A 19503-nucleotide genomic window follows, 5' to 3' on the forward strand; every position below is an offset into this window, starting at 1 on the left:
CGCTGAGCGACTGACTAAACTGCATTCCTTCTTAAAAACGAACCCCTGAGCCTTTCATTCTGTCATGCACTGCTTGTTTAATGAAGCGTTACATCTCAAGATCTTACAGTAACCTTCGTCTGAGTTCACATTAGTTATCTTAACTCAACTGGCCAATGCGGTTGTTCATAACCGTGTGGAGTGGATCTGTAAATCTGTGGTACAGGTTCGAGCGTGTCTGTTTGCTCGACACACATAGTTCAGGTTACCCTCTGAGTCTCAACCACAGCCAACAGCTCTATTCTCAAAACAAACTGCACAAAACAAACCATTCGCTTCAGATTTCCTGCGTTAGATCTTAACTCGCAGGTCACGACCCAAAAACTGCTCACAGGTCTGTTCCAAAGGCAAAAAATGCATATAATAAGATAAGCTACAAATCCTTTAATCATGCATATTTATAAGATGGTAACATTTTACTTCAAGCCTTTCAAGTGCATTTTATAGCTATTTATAATGCATTATATCTTTTCATAAATAATAACCAAAGTTAAATGCATTGTGATATATGCAGACTCCTTGTTGCATCTGAAAACTGGTTGTTTGTCATGTTTTAATGCATTATATTTAAAGGTGTGACGATGAATAGATAAGTGTTATAATGCGTTATTAAGTATTATAGATCAATGCAAAAATGTGCATAAGTCTTCAAATGAATGCATTTAATATACTTTGATAATGCATTATATATAAAGGCTTGAAGTAAAGTGTTAGACTTTTAAATCAGCTTTTAAAGGGAGGAAAAACATGGCAATATTCATAAACGTCAGTGTTCGATTTTAAGGACATTTTTATATGCTTTCTTAAGACAAACTGTTCAGTTCTGTATTGGTCTGTCTACAATATGTCTATAAGAAGATCCAGTGCAACATTATCAACCAGACAACTGAGAACAAAAGCCAGCACTTCTGATTCCTGGAACATGTTCAGCAACGCATATTTGACGTGCTTCCTCCCATAATGCATCCCAAATGCCTGTTTCCTTCCTGTGATTCCCTGATATGCTTCTACAGAGCTTTAAATGCATTCATTTGTCCAGATCTGACAGTGATCTCGGACGGAGTGACGTGTGGTTTATTTTTCAGGATAAGATCTGATCCGAGAGCAGGTTTGACGTGGGCGGATCAGAGCGTCGATTCTAACGTTTACTCCAAACCACCTGCAGCTATTCCCCTCCAAACACGCGAGAACATGCAGAAGAGCAGCAGCAGCACTGACATAATCGCTCACTTGGGAGCATTTCTTCTTAAGAGGAATGAGATTAAATGGAGAGCTAATGGAAACGATGGCAGAGGTCTCCTGCTTCTCAGACGTTCCTCCTGGGAAAAAGACCTCAGTAATTTTGTTTATGTCTCTTCTAGAGTTTCAGAATTGCCAGATCAAACTAGAGGATTTTATGTTGCACTTTCAAAGCTCAGGAGACATAAATGTGACCCTGGAGCACAAAAGCAGTATTAAGTCTCTGGGGTATATTTGTAGCGATAGCCAAAAATACATTGTATGGGTCAAATTTATAGATTTTTATTTTATGACAAAAATCATTAGGATATGAAGTAAAGATCATGTTCCATGAAGATGTTTAGTAAATTTCCTACCGTAAATATATCAAAACTTAATTTTTGATTAGTAATATGCATTGCTAAGAATTCATTTGGACAACTTTAAAGATGATTTTCTCAATATTTAGATTTTTTGCACCCTCAGATTCCAGATTTTCAAATAACTGTATCTCAGCCAAATATTGTCTGATCTTAACAAACCATACATCAATGGAGAGATTATTTATTCAGCTTCAGATGATGAAAACTGACACTTAAGACTGGTTTTGTGCTCCAGGGTCACAAATTAGTTTTTAATTTAAGTTGCAAGTATAAACGTTCAGATTTTCCTCCTGAACACCCGGATCATTAGGTCTGGGAAAAATCTAATGAGAAACATTTGAGCTCATGTTGAGATCTTTTTTTGATAGAGAAAAAAATAACAAATGAGATCTGTTTTCCTCTATCTTTCTCAATTACTTCTCAGAGACAGCAAAGAGATCAAATGGAAACTATTACTGAAGTCTCCTGCTTCTCAGATGTTCCTCCTGAGAAAAATACCTCTGTAATCTCATTTATGTCTCATTTATTATCAACGCAGAGGATTTTATTTATAATTGCATTGCTCAGGCATTGCACTTTCAGAGCTCAGGAGACATAAATGAGTTTTTAATTCATGTTTCTCCTATGTGATTTGGTCTAGGAAAATCAGATGAGAAATGTTTGAGCTCAGATTGAGATCTCTTTCAATTGTAGCTTATCACAAAGAGAGTTATTTTTATTTTTATCCTCATGTGTCTCGCCTAGTATTTCAGAAAAGAGCTCAACAATGCCACGGTCTGCGATGAAAAGCCAGAGATCTCAGCATGAACTGAGCTGTTCTTCATATCCGCTTTACAGCTCTGTTCTCTTACTGTATTTGTGTGTTTTCATTACAATGTCTTTATTTGAATGAAACACAACTGAGCCCTCCACTGAGTCTCATCATCTTCTCATTAGAGCTACAGCAGGAATATATCTAACTGTAAAGCTCCCATCTCAACACTACAGTATTAAAGGACGTCAACAGACAGAAGGATGATCATGTGACGGTGGCACACGCTCTGAATCCGTGATGAACAGGAATGCTGAGTGCGGAAAACTGCGGCTAAAAAACAGGATTAGCAGCCAAGCACTGATCCAGCAGCACAGCAGAGCCCTAAAATCAAGCCCACAGGACCTGAAAGAGACCCCCTGTCTGTGCGTCCTCAACAGGATCTTCTACAGGAACAGCTGTCAACACAAGGAAACGCTCTCCGGCTCACCACGACACTTCAGAGCATTAATACTCAGACTGACTTTGAGTTCACATCTGAAGGACACACTCGTACTGACATTCAATATTAACACACATAATAAACACACAAATACACACTCCGAGTGCAAAGACACCAACACAAATATACTATGAAATATTCACGAATAGGAACAAACTAGAGTCTTTATCCATTTACACTAAAACGAACAGAAGATTAATAAACTGAACCGTATTAAAGGCTACACAGAAATTCATAACTCATGGTATTTAAATAGTTCTAAGATGGTACATATCAAAACAAAACATGGCAAAAAGTGATATTGTAATTGTATATAGATTATTTTGTATATACATTTTTAAATATTTTGCCTCTCATCTATTACTGTATGCACAAATGTTAATTGTTTATAGTTGTATTACTATACAGAAAATAAAATAAGTTAAATATATGTTACTAATACACATACTGTACATATCTAAGTGACATAAGAGTTGTTATATATATATATATATATATATATATATATATATAGTACCATGATGCTATACACCATGGTAAAATTGTGACTCTCCATTGTATGTTCTTACAGCATGTAAATAATCTGAAAATAAATAATCGAAACATTATGGCACTTAGAACAGAAGTGCTATGGCAGTAAATTATCAGTGATTGTAAGAAATGGGAATATACCATGGTATTGTTTGATTACCGTATTCATAAACCTGCTACTGTCAGGTATGACTGCATTATAAAATCATATTTTTAAAATGTATTTTTTTTTTATGGAAACGTAACTTCTATGCATTAAATCGACCCGTATGTGAAAGACAAGCATGAATGAACGTAAAAGATCCTCTGCGTACCGAGATCTGCATCCATCCCGCATCCCGCGCCGAACACCGCGTCCGCGTCCTCCGGCAGCGCGGAACATCCCCCGGCCGCGGCTCCCTCCATCGGATCCGGATCAAGCGGGCCGCCGAGCGTTAAAACGAATCGAATGAAGGGGAAATGCAGCGCGCGTCATGATCCGAGTCCGCGGCGCGGCGCGTGTGCGAGTTTGCCGCACAGCGCTCGATCAAATGAGTGTGAGCCTACACACACACACACACACACACACACACACGATCCGCTACGCCAGCAGTTACGTCACCGGGCCGGAGAGCTGCGACGTCATCATCAGAGTATCGCCTTTCAAAACGCCGAATTCACACACACTGCGCATAAAGCCACTTCATTTAAATATAATTCTAATAACTTTAGGTTTAAGGTATGGTATTTCAAAGCTCATCATACGTCCAATTAAGTATTTAAAGGAAAATAACAAATAAAGAAAGAAAAGAAAACTCTGCAGCTTTTAAAGGGAAAGTACCCTACGACACAAAAACTACAACAGAACTGAAAAACCACACACACACACACAAGTTCAGGACGCTTATCATACAAGTTATTAGTCACTATCAAGACACTTGACACTTATTACAAGGACACTAAAACTAAACCAATAATACTAAGAAACACACACACAGAGCTGTAATACAATTAAAATATCATAAACTTATTTCAGTTAATTGCTAAGGCAACATTACTCATTTGTTAATAAAATTACTATCTGGAAATAAAATATATAAAGTTGAAATAAAAATCATAAATAGTAATATTTAAAAAGCTAATAAAAATAACAAAAACAAAACAAAATGACTAAATGTACCTAGAATTGAAACAAACACTAAAAGTATGAAAACTTTAATGAAAGGGAATTCAAAAACTTAATAAAATATATAATAGTAAATAAATAATAAAATAACACTGGGCTCAAGGTAAAAAAAAATAAATAAATAAATAATAAAAGCAAGAAATGCCACAGAAAAAAAAAAAATAAATAAAAAAAAGTTCTTCTTCTGTCTGGTTGAACATGACATCAGCAACACAAATCATTTTTAATGTTAATGCATTCATTGTATTATACCTTGCACATTTATTACAGCTATTTTTGTTTTTAAAGCCTATTTGATTTTAGCAATCATAATTAATTTAAATAAATTCATTAAACACATTTCTATTAATTTATGAAGTTAATTCAAGGTTTCCCAAAATGGGGTTTGCAGGGGAAGCAACGAATAATTCATTAAACACTAAAATATAAAACTAAACAATTTTAAAATAAAACCTATACTGAAAAAAAAAAAAAAATACATATTTGATAACGTGCATGCCATGTGACCATTCACCAACATCAGAACCGTGAAAATGTGAATGTGCTGTTAAAGTATTAAAAAAATAATAATAATTAACGTTTAGGTTAACTATTCCTTTAAAGGGAATTTAAATACTATATCTGACCAACAGCATATTTATGAACTGATGTGGACTGGACCACTTTTCAACATTGATATGATGGTCAAAAAGTGGCCCAACTTACCTGCATTCACATGATTTAATCAAATTATGACCCTCTTAATAATCACTCAGTCTAGTAAAGGAAAGCATATATACTTTGTGAAAGAAGCAGCCACACAGGAAGTTCTGACGCTCGTCTTTAATGATTACAGCAGCTCATCAGAAAAGCTTCTTCAGGTACATCAGTGATTTCAGTGCATGCGTGACTGGAGCTCCTCTCTCTCCCGCGGCTGGACATCGGAGGCGTTCCCAGAGAATATGCACGCCGGAGGACATCAGGCCGTCCCCACCTGAGCACAGGCTTGAGGGACGGCCGTCGTAGGTCTGGGGTTCTGGGGTTAACATCCAGCCGCCGACCAGAGAGGAGACCGGTGTCTACAAACACACGGGACGGAGATCGGGTTTGATCCGAAAGGCTACAGGTACTTGGGAAGATCCTTTTCAACAACCTGATGGGACAAATACAACATTGGACTTTATTTGTATTTAAGCTTTAATTACTTTACACTTGTGTATAAATCAATAAAATAAACGTAATTGCATATTTAATTTTTATAAATATAAAATTGTAATAAATTTTATAAAATTAAAACATACAATTTAATTTTTGTAAATATAAAAAATAAAAAGTATTTATTTATTTAAAACAAATCCATTTAAAACACAAACTTAAATAATTATTTATTTTTTATAAATGACAGAAATTAAGATTTATAAAAATGTAAAACATACTAATAAATTAAATTAAATATTTTTAAAATAAATTTAAATCCATTTAAATTTAAAACACAAAAGTAATTAAAATTGTTTATTTTTTTTTTATTTACCAAATTGGTTTATACAAACACATTATACAAATACTGTATATAAAGGTTCATAAATTTAATTAATAAATTCATAATTTGAAACAAAACAAATAAGATAAAAAAATACATGAAAAATCTTATGAAACATATACATCAAATACATTTCAACAAATAGATTATTTTCTCAAGTACATTTTTCTCAAGTTTCACATATTAAAGGATTATTTATTCAGCCTCATGCTGCTTCAAACCCATATGACTTTAAATGAGTAAATGACCACACAATGTCGTTTTTGGGTGAAATTATTCTTCATTGACTTTATGACTTTGAATGACATCAGGGTGATTAAATGATGACACAATGTTATTTTTTGTAAATGTGTGACTTTGAATGAAATAAGGGTTATTAGTTGATAATTTTAGGGCAGAGAATAAATATGATCTATTTACATACAATTAAACAAACCAATTACCTTAGTGAAATTCCACTTGATGTTGCTATGGGAAAAAAAAAAAAAAATAAAGTACAAATGTCAAATTCCATATATTCCAGGATTCTTAATGAAATATTTCTGCTGATCTGCATTAGAGAATAAGTGACAAATATGAATAATAAACAAACCAGTCAAACTCACTTCCCCAGAGTGCCTTTGCCTTTGGGCTGCTCTTTCATCCACTTCCAGAGCGGATGAGCTCCGTCTCCGTTCACCTCGATCTTACTGAAGAGGTCAAACTCTGCTTTGTAGCCTTTGGCAAACTCCTTGATCTCCGCCTCTGTCCCAGGCTCCTGGAAAGCACACGACAGATCCAGAACGCTGAAGAACCAATGTGACCACACGCCGCCCGGACAGAACAACACCAGTCTTAAAGCTTTGACGACTCTAAATCGATACAGTGGCTGTGAACGGTTAATCATATGCAGGGAAGATCAAAGTCATTGCAGTTCTGTATGCAAATATCGTGATGATGTCATCGCCGCTGGTTACATTCTGAACACTCTATGGAACTTGAATCATAATGAGGAACACTAATATTAATAATAAGAGCACCCAATGTTTCATACATTAATTCCTAAAGCAAAATACATTCCTTGGCCTATTTTTGTGAAAAAAAAAAAAAACACTTTTACTTTTGGCACTTTTGGATGTGATGGAATGTGTTGGAATGCATGTGCAAGCAGAAATGTGTCTGAAAACTACAACTATTTTAAATATTTTTTGTAATTAGCATACAGATGTCAAAAAAATTAATAAATAAAAAAATAAAAAAAAATTATATAATATTTTATATATATATATATATATATATATATATATATATATATATATATATATATATATATATATATATATATATATATATTCTGGTTTTCGTTTAAAGTTTGTCACCTATTAAAAAAAAAAAAAAAAAAAAAAAAAAAAAAACTTATATATTAATATTTTATTAAACATACATATGTAAAAAAAATAAAAAAATAAATAAATAAATAAAAACACATATACACATACATATATACACACACACACACATATACATATATATACACACACACACACATATACACACACTTAATAATATATAGTTTTTTGTTGTTGTTTTTTTTAGGTGACAAACTTTAAACGAAAACCAGAAATGTCACCTTGCCAATTAACTGAAAAAAAAAAAATAAAAAATAAAAAAAATAAAAAAAATTAACATTTAAACTGTACATTTGAAGCACTAAAATTGCTGATTGAAAATAAAAACAATAAAATAAAAATAATTTAAAAATAATAAATGACTTAAAAATCAAAAAAATTAAAATGAAACCTGATCATGCAAATAAATGAATGTTGCGTCTCTTGTAAGATTAAATCTCACTTCACAACAAAATAATCCACTCACAGCTTCACTCGTGTGACCTAATTACAGTCTGTGCAGTTCTTTTCTGAAGCATGTATGCACTGCACAGAACGCTCATCCTCTGTATGCATAATCCAACATGCTTGAATTGACCTTCCCTTTTTTTTTTTTTTTTTTTTTACCTGAAGCAGTATTCATTTCAATATTTACTCTCTTGACTCATTACAATTTTTAGACAAAACTGTAACTAAACTGGACGACTCACTGGATTAAACATGCAACGTCCTCTGATCACGCAGCTGCACTGTATCATACAATAATACCACTGTTTATAATCTTGCATTGCATACTATTTAGTACGCAGAAGAGAGTGTATAACGCACTACACACTGGCATTCTATTCCTGTACATACCTGCTTTCCAAACTGGTTGCAGGGGAAGCCCAGGATGCGTAAACCTTTCTCAGCGTACGTGGCGTGCATTGCCGCAAGCTGAGTGTAGTTTACGGGGGTCTTGCCTCATTTAGAGGCTACGTTAGTGATGATACACACATAACCCCTGAAACACACACAAACACACTTCAGACAGCAACCCAGATTCACAGAGCAAGATTACACTCGGTGAGCACAGCTGCTAGAGGAAAAGTTCAGCCGAGAATTAAAACTGGCTGAAGTTTAATACGTCACATAAGGGGATTATTCAGACCTCTAAATATGAGCATTAGTAAAGTAATAAAGATGCTTGATCAAATCAAATCAACTCTAGTGATCGGTTCACCTGTATTTCTCCAGAGACTCTTCATTTCCATCGATGTCTTTGGCTGAGAACTCATATATGGATTTGGCCGACTGCCAGTCGTTGGCTTGGGCACACTGCGATAAACAGAGGTCAAAGGTCACGGGGCATGACGAGTGTCTGCCAACTGATTCTGCCCACGAGAACAATGATGCACGATCATCTGCTATAAAACAATTATGCAACTTCTTCATGTGACAGCATAACTGATGAAATCTCACATTAGAAGTCATCTTTGCCCTCTGACATAACTCCGTGTGATTCTTTGCTTGAGTATGCATCACTTTATTTGGGTTTCAGCATTAACTTGAGCTAGACACACTTTATATAGTGATAATGTCTAGAGCTCTTAATGCAGACTTTCCGTCTGTGGGATAGTGTACAGAAAACACAGGATTCATCTGAAACATCCTACAACTGAGACTAGTCAAAGCTAAACAGATCTGAGAGTAACCCATTACAGGCTTACCAGAGCTCAACTAATTCTGTTCTTTTAATAATAAATCACATTACACATCAACCTGGAGTGATTTTTATGTTGCATACTAATATTAAGATATGACATCTTTTAGATGTGTTAATGCACGTGCAACACCCTACAATAAAGCATGCATCACACTCATTAGCGTATTTAGGAAACATGCATTGATTATATTTAATAAAACCTAAATAATATAATAATCTTTTAATACTACTGATAATGCAATTCCATATAATTAATTACTCTTAATAAAAACCAACGTTATCACTGGTTAGTCTTAATAATAAACGCACATAACTGCGTAACTGATTACTTTTAATAATAAAACATAAATTATTACATAATCATTGACGATTGCTGGTTTTTATCCACGCGATTAAATATGAAAGCATAACGCTTAAACACAAACCAGGCCTAAATCTCCGTCTGCTGACAAAACAGAGTCGTTTTGTTAAAAAAAAATAAAAAATAAAATTAAAAAAAAAAAAAAAAAAAAAACCCCGAACAAAACGCATATGAATTAATTTTCAGGCACAGCTAAGCCCACAGAGTTATGATTAACGCTACATCATTAAAGCTAACGGCTAACGATGCTGCACCGGAGTGAAGTAACGGAGACGCACAGGAGCCACAAATAAACACCTACTTAAAGCAACTACGTTAACTAGCAGCCCGACAACACAAGTTACTCTAAACACTCGTTAAACAGCAGGTGAAGGTGTTGTCTGGGATCTTACCATGACTTTAGCGAAGCTCGAGCTCCGCAGCGCCCGCTGAAACAACCACAGACTGCGGCACGAAGCCGCGCCCATATATGGGCAAGACACGCCTTTTCTGTCAGCCTCGGCCAATCAGAAACGCCTTATTCAAAAACGTGCATATTTAATCGTATACAACCGTACAAAAATATTTCAAGGTTTATACACAAACCCGCCACAGTTTACAGATCATCTCTCATTTATTTCTCAAAAACTCTATATTCATGAAAATTTTTTTATTTTAAATATATATTTTTAAATATATGTCTCCAAACAGCTGCTGTGGTCTCAGGTCTCAATAAAATAATTATATATATATAATTATTATTATTGTTTCATTACAGTTTCAAAATGTATGACTGAAAATTAGTTAAAATATATATAGACAATATTTGATATTTAAATGTTAAATGAAAATACATTTTAAATGCAGATGATGCTCACGTGACAGGACTGCGGTCCCTGGCAATGAATTGGACACCACGCAGGGGTCCTTCACCTCCTCTGTGAGCACGTGTCTGGTGACAGGAAGTGCGCGGAGTTTGAAAGCAGGTTGTTTCAGAGCGCGCTGATGGATGATGAAGAAGAAACTTATCGATTATGGAAAATCCGCAAGACCATAATGCAGGTGTGTAAACTCTTCTGCGTTCATAAATTTCGTTTGGAAGTTGTTTACATTAAACACGTGGACATAAGATCAACAGAACCGTGTGATTAAAGTTAAATCGCTTATACAGGCATTGAACAAGAAAAGACACTAATCTAAAATAATATTTAATTATGAATACAGACTAAGGGAAGTGAACGCGAATGCACAAAATTAAGAGAATATAAACATTAGAATAAATTTCACCTTTTAGATCAGGGGTCTGCAGATCTAATTAAATAATTTAAAGTAAATAAAAAATATTCAGGTTAAAGAAATAATAATAAAACACAAATTAAATTGATTTAAGTAAATAAAAATTATTTAAATAAATACCACATTACAGTGATGTACTATAGTGGATAGAAAAAAGTAAACTAAATATTTTCCAAATAATATTTTATGCATATTAATAATATTAAATTGGGTCTTTATACATTTAAAAAAGTAAATGCACAAAATCAAGAGAATATAAACATTAGTATAAATTCCACACATTTTAGATCAGGGGAAAAGAAGAGAAAAACTGTAAAAAAAAAAAAAATTAAAAATAAGATCTAACTATTTAAAATAAATGTAAAAAATTCTTAAAAAGTAATAATAAAAACATTTAAATAAATACATAACTATGCAGCACTTCAGTGATTTATATTTTATATTTTTTTAATTATATTTTACACATTTATCATATAGATTTTTCACAGCATAAACTAGGTCTTCATACATAAAGATATATTTCAGGATGCTTAGCTGCGTTTATAATGCGCTAGAAATGAATGTTGTCTAGCTGTGCCATGATCGAGGGTATCTGGTGACCCAAGATGAGCTGGACCAGACCTTGCATGAGTTCAGAGGTCAGTTTGGTGACAGACCCAGCGAGGGTCGCCCCAGACGGACAGACCTCACTGTGCTGGTGGCCCACAATGACGACCCCACCGACCAGATGTTTGTGTTCTTTCCAGGTGAGATGTGATGCAGGAGTCCGTGTGACGCGGAGCGTTTCATACCTGCTTATCTGAGTGTTTTGTGTTCAACAGAGGAGACGAAAGTGGGCATCAAGACCATTAAGATGTACTGCCAGCGGATGCAGGAAGAGAACATCACCCGGGCCATCATCGTAGTCCAGACGGGCATGACTCCTTCTGCTAAACAGGTACGACACCGATCTCACCTGAAGCCTCAAACACACGTCTGAACTGCATCACTTGACCCGTTCCACCTGATGATTCTGCAGTCTTTGGTTGATATGGCACCAAAATACATCTTGGAACAGTTTCTACAGCAAGAGCTGCTCATAAACATCACCGAGCACGAGGTGAGACGCTTTCCACGGATTGTGACGCATTACATGCAACAGGAAATCTTTCTCTCTCTTTTTATTTGTCAAATAAAAAATAAAAAAAAATAAAATTAAAATATCTTTATTTTTTCTAACAAAATGTAGTAAAAAAGAAGCAAAAATTACCCTAAATCTATTATATTATTTAAGTTATATTAATTCAAATATTAAACAAAAAAAAGTCATATTGAGATTTGTTATATTAACAAATATTTAGCGATTTAATCTGGGACGATGAACATTTAAGATCTGCTGTTAAACGAACAAAACGTAATAAATTATAATTATTAGTTTAATTAGAACCCAAGCTCAAAAAAAAATATTTGAGATATAAATATATAAAATATTTGTTATTTAAAAACATTAATTTAAATAATATTAATAGAAATATTTGAAATGTAAATATTATTTTTTTTTAATTATATTGGAAATTGGTCAATTAAAATCTGCTGTTTAAAAGAACAAAAAAAATACTAAATTATAATTTTTTCATACTTCTAATTATTAGAATATATTTTATAATACGGATATTTAAGATATTGATTAAAATGTATATTATTTAAAACATTAATAATATAAATACAACAATTATGAATATAAATATTTATTAAAAATCATATTAAGATTTGTTATATTAACAAATATTGTGATCTGTTAAAAGAACAAAAACTACTAAATTATAATCTTTTTTATTTTTTAACACAAGCACAAAACATTTTATTTTATATATATATATATATATATATATATATATATATATATATAGTTGTTTGAGTGCGAGAACATCTTGTAATTTAGTGCAGTTTGGGAAAAATTGTAATGTTTATTTTTTTTTTCTCTATTATGAAATAAAATTTTACATTGAAAAAAGTAGATTTTTGTTCGTATATGCTGTTAACTATAGTTCTTAGAAAGATCGGTGCATCTCTACAGAAAATCTTTAATTTATTCATGATTGGCTCTGTCTTTCTCCTTCAGCTGGTCCCTGAACACATTGTTATGACGAGAGAGGAAGTGACCGAGCTGCTGGCCAGATAGTATCCATAGCAACGGCACGTGTGTGAAGTGATACTTTTAAAAGTGTCAGACGGAACTGAAAAAGCGACTGTTTCCGGACAGGTTTCCCAAACCCTCTCCTCTCCGCCACTGGTCAGAAAAACCCACTCACTGTTGACTATCTAGTAAACTGGGATTAGGGAGAGTATTGGAACACACACTCTTCACCTGTGAACGGCAGGTTGATCAGTAGTTGGCTCTTCTCTGTGAACCACTTTTCTTGACTGTAATCAGTAAACTCAAGGAGACACAGTTACCCAGAATCCAGTCCAGTGATCCCGTGGCACGGTATTTTGGGCTGAAACGAGGGCAGGTAAGTTTTTAACACAGTCTTTGTGTGACTTTAAGCTGAAATCTGATGCTTTACTATGAAAGGAGTGAGAGATTATATAGTTTGAACTGTGTGAGTGTGGATTCATCAGCGTTGAACAGCACACACAGGTGGAGCGGTGTGTTTTCTGTGGAACAGGTGGTGAAGATCATCCGTCCCAGTGAAACGGCCGGACGCTACATCACATACAGACTCGTACAGTGAAGAACAGTCATTTTTCTCAAGAGCTGCAGATGTTTTACTTTGTGTTTGTCGTGTGACAGGCTTTGTTTTGTTTGTTTTATAATGGATGATTCTTGTGATGGACGGCAGCAATTATTAATTTAGATTTATCTTTAATTTCCATAAAACTTGAATCTTGGATTGTTTTGTTTGTTTGTTTTTGCAAAATGAAAAATAAATACATTTTTGTTGAATGAATGGTTTCGTTACTGTGTTGTAAATATTTTAAAGCATTAATGCCAAAAACAAACGTTAAATCCCAACTTAAGTATATATCACCACATTCCAATTCAAAAATATTTAAAATAATAAAGATAATATTTTTATTTAAATATTTATTCATTCTAATTATATTATTTCTAATATATAGTCCACCATATTCCAGATCTGTCAAACCCAGCAGCAAATATGAATTTAGTTTTATCTTTAATTTTCATAAAACGTAATTCTTGGATTTTTTTTTTTTTTTTTTTTTTTTTTTTTGCGAAATGAATTTTTTTTTTTTTTTAATGAATGGTTTTGTTACTGTGTTGTAAATATTTTAATGCATTAATGGCAAAAAAAAAAGTTAAATCCCGACTTAAGTATATTAATATACACATTTGAATTCATATTTAATATTATTTTATATATCACCACATTCTAATTAAAAAAATATTTAAAATAATAAAGATAGAAATACTATTTAAATATTTATTAATTCTAATTATATTATTTCTAATATATAGTGCACCATATTCCAGATCTGTCAAACCCAGCAGCAATTATGAATTTAGTTTTATCTTTAATTTCCATAAAACTTAATTCTTGGATTTTTTTTTTTTTTTTTTTTTTTTTTTGCAAAATGAAAAAATACATACATTTTTGTTTAATGAATTGTTTTGTTACTGTGTTGTAAATATTTTAATGCATTAATTGCAAAAAAAAAAGTTAAATCCCAACTTAAGTATATTAATATATATATTTGAATTAATATTGAATAATATTATTTTATATTTCAACACATTCTAATTAAAAATATTAAAAATAAAAAAGATAGAAATATTATTTAAATATTTATTCATTCTAATTATATTATTTCTAATATATAGTCCACCATATTCCAGATCTGTCAAACCCAGCAACAATTATGAATTTAGTTTTATCTTCAATTTCCATAAAACTTGAATCTTGGATGTTTTTTTTTTTTTTTTTTTTTGCAAAATAAAAAAATAAATACATTTTTGTTTAATGAATGGTTTTGTTACTGTGTTATAAATATTTTAATGCATTAATGGCAAAAAAAAAAAGAAGTTAAATCCCAACTCAAGCACAAAAGTCTACAAACTAAATTATGCATTGCAAATGTAGTAGAAATTAGATTTATTGCATTTAAATGTTTTCTAAGAATATATACAGTTTCAGAATATACAAACGGGTTTTCGATTCACTCACAAATGTCTGGTGAACAGCTGTGTTCTGCAGTTATCAGTCAAGTCAAATGGTTAAGGCTTTAGTTAACATGGTTGAGATGAAACTACAGTCCCAGGATGCTTTAAACTATATTGAGTTAGACAGTACAGTGCTGCTGGAACAACATTAGTAATGAAATATACACACTATTACAAACCAAGCCAAAGTTTGGGAGAGAAATATGCATAAGCATTTTATGATGCATCACACAAGCATTAAAACCAGCACTGACCAGCAGTCCGGCTGTTAGATCAATCCATTTTATGCTTATTTGCCAATAAACAATGAAAAACTCCAGTGCATTGATGAAACTATAATAAATATTGTAAAATACAATGTTACAAGTTTCTACATGTACTTTCCAACAAAAATGTATCGTAAAAATCAGACTGTAAGCAAGCACTTTTTATATCTACAACACACTGACTCGCCTTGAGATCCTATTCAATTATAATAATGATGTTTATGTTTGTTTCTGAAAGACGGTAATTATTGTATCCCAGTTCTGGGTTATGAATGTGGTGGTATATAAGAGAATATAACCACCTGATTAAAGAGACCAACATTATATAAACATCCAGTTCATATCGGCTAATACGTGAAACTACACTGATCGCAGTTCTAGAAAAAACGGCGTGAGAGGTCACTGAGAGGTCATATGAGTTCGCCTGTCAGTCAAAACCTTATTCTTAAGGTTATTCATCTGACTTTTAGGAATTAATGTATATGAAAATAACACTTGTTCTCCTGTTTTTTGGCCTGTCTTTTTGGTCTGTGTTATTGTTTTTGGGTGGTTTTCTGCGGTGTTTTCACTGACGGTCTGCTCTGGGATGGTCTCTGGAACCATCCGCTCAGGTCCAGACTCGCTCTGGGACTCATCTGGTCGTCTTCTGTGCTGGTTTCACTCTCCTGACTCACCAGAGGAGGGCGCTGCAGTCGGCTTCCTCTGCTCAGATCCTCCACGTCAGAGTCTGAGTCCAGCGAGCGCTCCTGAGAACCAGAGGAACCCACGGAATGACCTGAAGAGAGAGAGAGAGGAACACACATACACTCGATCAGAGGTAGAACAGCACGATTTAATAAAAATTAAAAAAAATTATTTTGTGATCTGAACTGTGATATCATGAACATTTGAGCAGTTTACTACTAAACTACTGATTCTAATTATATTTCAATTTCTAATTCTAGTTTAAATCATAATATTAATTCTTATTTCATGAAACTATGGATACATAATATTATTTTATAATATTCAAATGTAAAAAAATATATATATATATTTATGTAACATTATTTAATATATATATTTTTTCCTAATATATAATAATACTCACATATTTTAAATATTAAACATATTCCAAATCCTCTTATTTCACAAACCCAAGAAAAAAAAACATATTAATAAAAACAATATTTAAAATATTAAAGAAAATATTACTTAACATATTTAAAACATAATAATATTTAAAATAAAAAATAAAAAATGTATCCATTATAATTATAATATTTCTAATATATATCCCAACACAATTCACAAACTCAAGCACAGAAAGTATTTTATAATATGAATATTTTAAATATTAAAAATCATCAGATCCACTCTTTTTTTAAATAATATTTATATTTAAATGTTAATATTTAAATAAATAAATATATATTAAAATTAAAATATTTTAATAGGTTTTATAAAGATAAAATATCATTTAAATATTATTAATACTAATTATAATTGCATATAGATTATATATATAATATATATATATATATTATCTCTATATATATATATATATATATATATATATTACAAACCTAATATCAGCATAATCAGTATAATTAATAATATCAGTATTTTAATTAATATTTAAAATAATAAAAAACATTATTTACTATTTCTAATATTTCTAATATATATATATATATATCTCACCACATTCCAGATCTGCTCTGTTTGACTCTTCATGAGTTCCAGTCTCACAGTCCTGAATAAAGGAATACATTACAAAATCACACACGTCATCAGAAATGAGTTGTGATCGAACCCCATCAATCCTCCATCACTGACTCTCCTGTATAAACTACATCAGATCAGATATCAATCAGTGCAGACCTGGCTCTGGCCTGGAGAGCTGACCGAGGAAGAGGACGAGACGAAGACGATGTGCTGGAAGACGATCAGAGCCTCTACGATGCGCGCCTGATGAGGGTAATCCACCAGAGACGACAGGGACACCGTGGCTCCGGTGGGTTTGGGTCTCATCAGGGTCGGGCCGAACACGATGCCTAAATTACTGGCGCTCATTTTATTATCTTGCTCCAACTCAGACACTCTGACAGAGAGAGAGAGAAAAAGATAAGAACTTTTCATTAATATGATACATCAATGTTTTATATTCCCTGATAAAATTCAGCAATTCCTTGATTTATATTCATACAGTTACAGCACCTGTATGCAGTCGCCCTCATATATTTGAAAATCTTGAAATTTAAAATAAAAGTTCATGTTATTTTGTCAACTACCAAATTATTTTGTTATTGCAATTATTTTCTTTTTTTTTTAGTTGCTTTTGCTTTTTTTTTTTTTTTTTGCTGAAATCCTATGGTTTAAATGATTAAAAATTAGATTTAAATTAAAATTGAAAAACTTTATTAAAATTATTAGACTTCATTAATTAAAATATTAATATTTAAACTATTAAATTATTATTAGACTATTAGACTCAAGTTATAAAAATAATAAAACAAATACTTAAAATATAAAATTATTAATGACTTTATAGATAAAATATAGATAAAATATTATTAAATAAAATATAAAATATTATTCATAAAATTGTTTTGCTGAACTCCTATGAATTAAATGATTAAAAATTTGATTTAAAATAATTTTTTACATTTATTATAAAATATTATTAATAAAACTGTTTATATTTTTATAATTATTTAATTGTTAAAATTATAATTATTATTAAATAATGTACCCTCTAAGAGTTAGTAAAGTTATAGGCTTTCTATAAATATTTTATGATACATTTAAACAATATTTTATCACATTTTTCTAAAGTTTACATCAAAGTGCCAATATTTTGATTTAATATTAATAGTATTAATTATAAATAATTATCATAAAGTTAATATGCAACTTAGGTTTACTTATACCTTAAAGAATATACATAATTTATATATATATATAATTTAATATGGCACTGACATTTCTCAATGTCACAGACCCTCCTTCAGTTTCTTTGTGAATCACGACGGTTTATAAACCCTGCTGTATGTTATGAATCTGTTTCTTAAGGTATGATGCTGCAGGATCTCACCTGTGCAGGTGTCGAATGATGTACTTGAGCGTGGCGTTGTTAGCAGGCGGCAAACGCTTGAGCAGCTCTCGGAGTTTCCTCCCACTAAGACCGCACTTTCAGGCATCGGTTTCTGACCTCACGATCCATCCACCACTCTGGGCTCTTCACGCCCTCGCCGGCTTCGAGCCGGCCTCCGGTGCTTCCGAGTTTCAGGCTTTCCTTGGCCGTCCCATCAGAGCTTTGTTAACAATACGGAAGGGCATGATGGGCTCTGGGAGCTGAGGAGGACACAGAGGCGATGATTGTGATGTCTGCTCACAGGAACATCTCTCTGTGTCAGCTGACTCACCTGTCTGAGGTAGAGCTTCAGCACGTTGCTGAATGGTCGTGTGGAGTGACGCCTGAGAGAGCTCCACCAGCTACTTTAAAACCGTTTCTCAAACGCCTGGCACAGCTTCTCCACCCGCGTCTTCACCGAGGTCCATTCACATACGATAGATTCCCTGGAGACTTGCGAAGAAAAGCATTAAGCCTTAAAAAAGCATTCATATATTGATGCAACAAAGGCCTCTAAATAATGTTTTAAACCTTTCTAAACCATCTACTCTTGTCATCTGATGGATAGTTTAGAGTTTTATTAATCGGGTAAAAGGTCGTTTAGGCTAAATGTACCTTCAGCTCGTCAAATCTTTACTGAAGTAAACGTCAGAATAACTAAAGTCATATTTCCAAATGAACACTTACTGGACTGAAGCAGCTCGCTTTACTTGATTCTCCATCAATATTTTTTTTTATTTATTTTTTGAGAAAAATCAGAGTCTTAAATCTGATCGTCAGGATCTTTTGAGGTACGTTTATTTGTGCATCTCTCATGAATTCTCTTGCATTGCATTATATGTTTGGATCAATTCAATCTCATCTTATTATTGGAGCTACTGTATAGAGCCAAGACTAATATTTATAGCATTTTATGTCAGTATCTGATATACTGTTATAAAGATCTCATTGATTTACATTACATGCCCATATAAATATCAGCATATGCACCAAATTGTATTTTTGCTCAGTTTGAGTCACTAAATAAAACTATATCAGACTATTTGATGTATTTTTGCTCAGTTTGAGTCACTAAATAAAACTATATCAGACTATTTGAGCCATAAAAGCATGATGCATCAAATATAATACAAAACAAAAACAC

At 32.5% G+C, this 19503-nt stretch overlaps 2 protein-coding genes and 1 pseudogene across 6 annotated transcripts; 1 reads left to right on the forward strand and 2 right to left on the reverse strand.

Moving 5' to 3' along the window:
- Nucleotides 1-6501: 6501 nt before the first annotated feature.
- On the reverse strand, nucleotides 6502-10057 carry gpx4b (glutathione peroxidase 4b). Its single transcript, XM_042713275.1, has 5 exons — nucleotides 9934-10057; nucleotides 8698-8792; nucleotides 8334-8478; nucleotides 6714-6865; nucleotides 6502-6576 (listed from the first exon to the last, which is right to left on the reverse strand). Exons 1-5 carry the CDS (start codon nucleotides 10006-10008, stop codon nucleotides 6525-6527), a joined length of 519 nt encoding a protein of 172 aa, XP_042569209.1. The 5' UTR covers nucleotides 10009-10057; the 3' UTR covers nucleotides 6502-6524.
- Nucleotides 10058-10431: 374 nt separating this feature from the next.
- On the forward strand, nucleotides 10432-13702 carry LOC109095179 (DNA-directed RNA polymerases I, II, and III subunit RPABC1-like). 5 transcript variants are annotated; one of them, XM_042713249.1, is made up of 7 exons: nucleotides 10432-10582; nucleotides 11388-11562; nucleotides 11638-11753; nucleotides 11835-11915; nucleotides 12918-12976; nucleotides 13230-13308; nucleotides 13418-13690. In XM_042713249.1, exons 1-7 carry the CDS (start codon nucleotides 10526-10528, stop codon nucleotides 13421-13423), a joined length of 573 nt encoding a protein of 190 aa, XP_042569183.1. In that variant the 5' UTR covers nucleotides 10432-10525; the 3' UTR covers nucleotides 13424-13690. The 5 variants fall into 5 exon arrangements, with proteins under 5 accessions (XP_042569183.1, XP_042569163.1, XP_042569172.1 ...); XM_042713229.1 differs by having other exon boundaries at nucleotides 13465-13690; XM_042713238.1 differs by having other exon boundaries at nucleotides 13428-13687.
- A 1191-nt stretch (nucleotides 13703-14893) lies between these two features.
- The window catches only part of LOC109090943, a 28528-nt pseudogene continuing 23918 nt past the window's right edge, over nucleotides 14894-19503 (reverse strand).

This window comes from Cyprinus carpio, chromosome A2 (genome assembly GCF_018340385.1).
Source record: "Cyprinus carpio isolate SPL01 chromosome A2, ASM1834038v1, whole genome shotgun sequence".
Taxonomy (NCBI): Eukaryota; Metazoa; Chordata; class Actinopteri; order Cypriniformes; family Cyprinidae; genus Cyprinus; species Cyprinus carpio.

Coding starts and splice junctions, on each gene's coding strand:
- LOC109095179 (XM_042713229.1), top strand. CDS start 10,526: ATGGATGATGAAGAAGAAACTTATCGATTATGGAAAATCCGCAAGACC. Junction 12,977..13,229: donor ACCGAGCTGCTGGCCAGATA/GTATCCATAGCA, acceptor GACTGTAATCAG/TAAACTCAAGGAGACACAGT. Junction 13,309..13,464: donor TTGGGCTGAAACGAGGGCAG/GTAAGTTTTTAA, acceptor TCTGTGGAACAG/GTGGTGAAGATCATCCGTCC.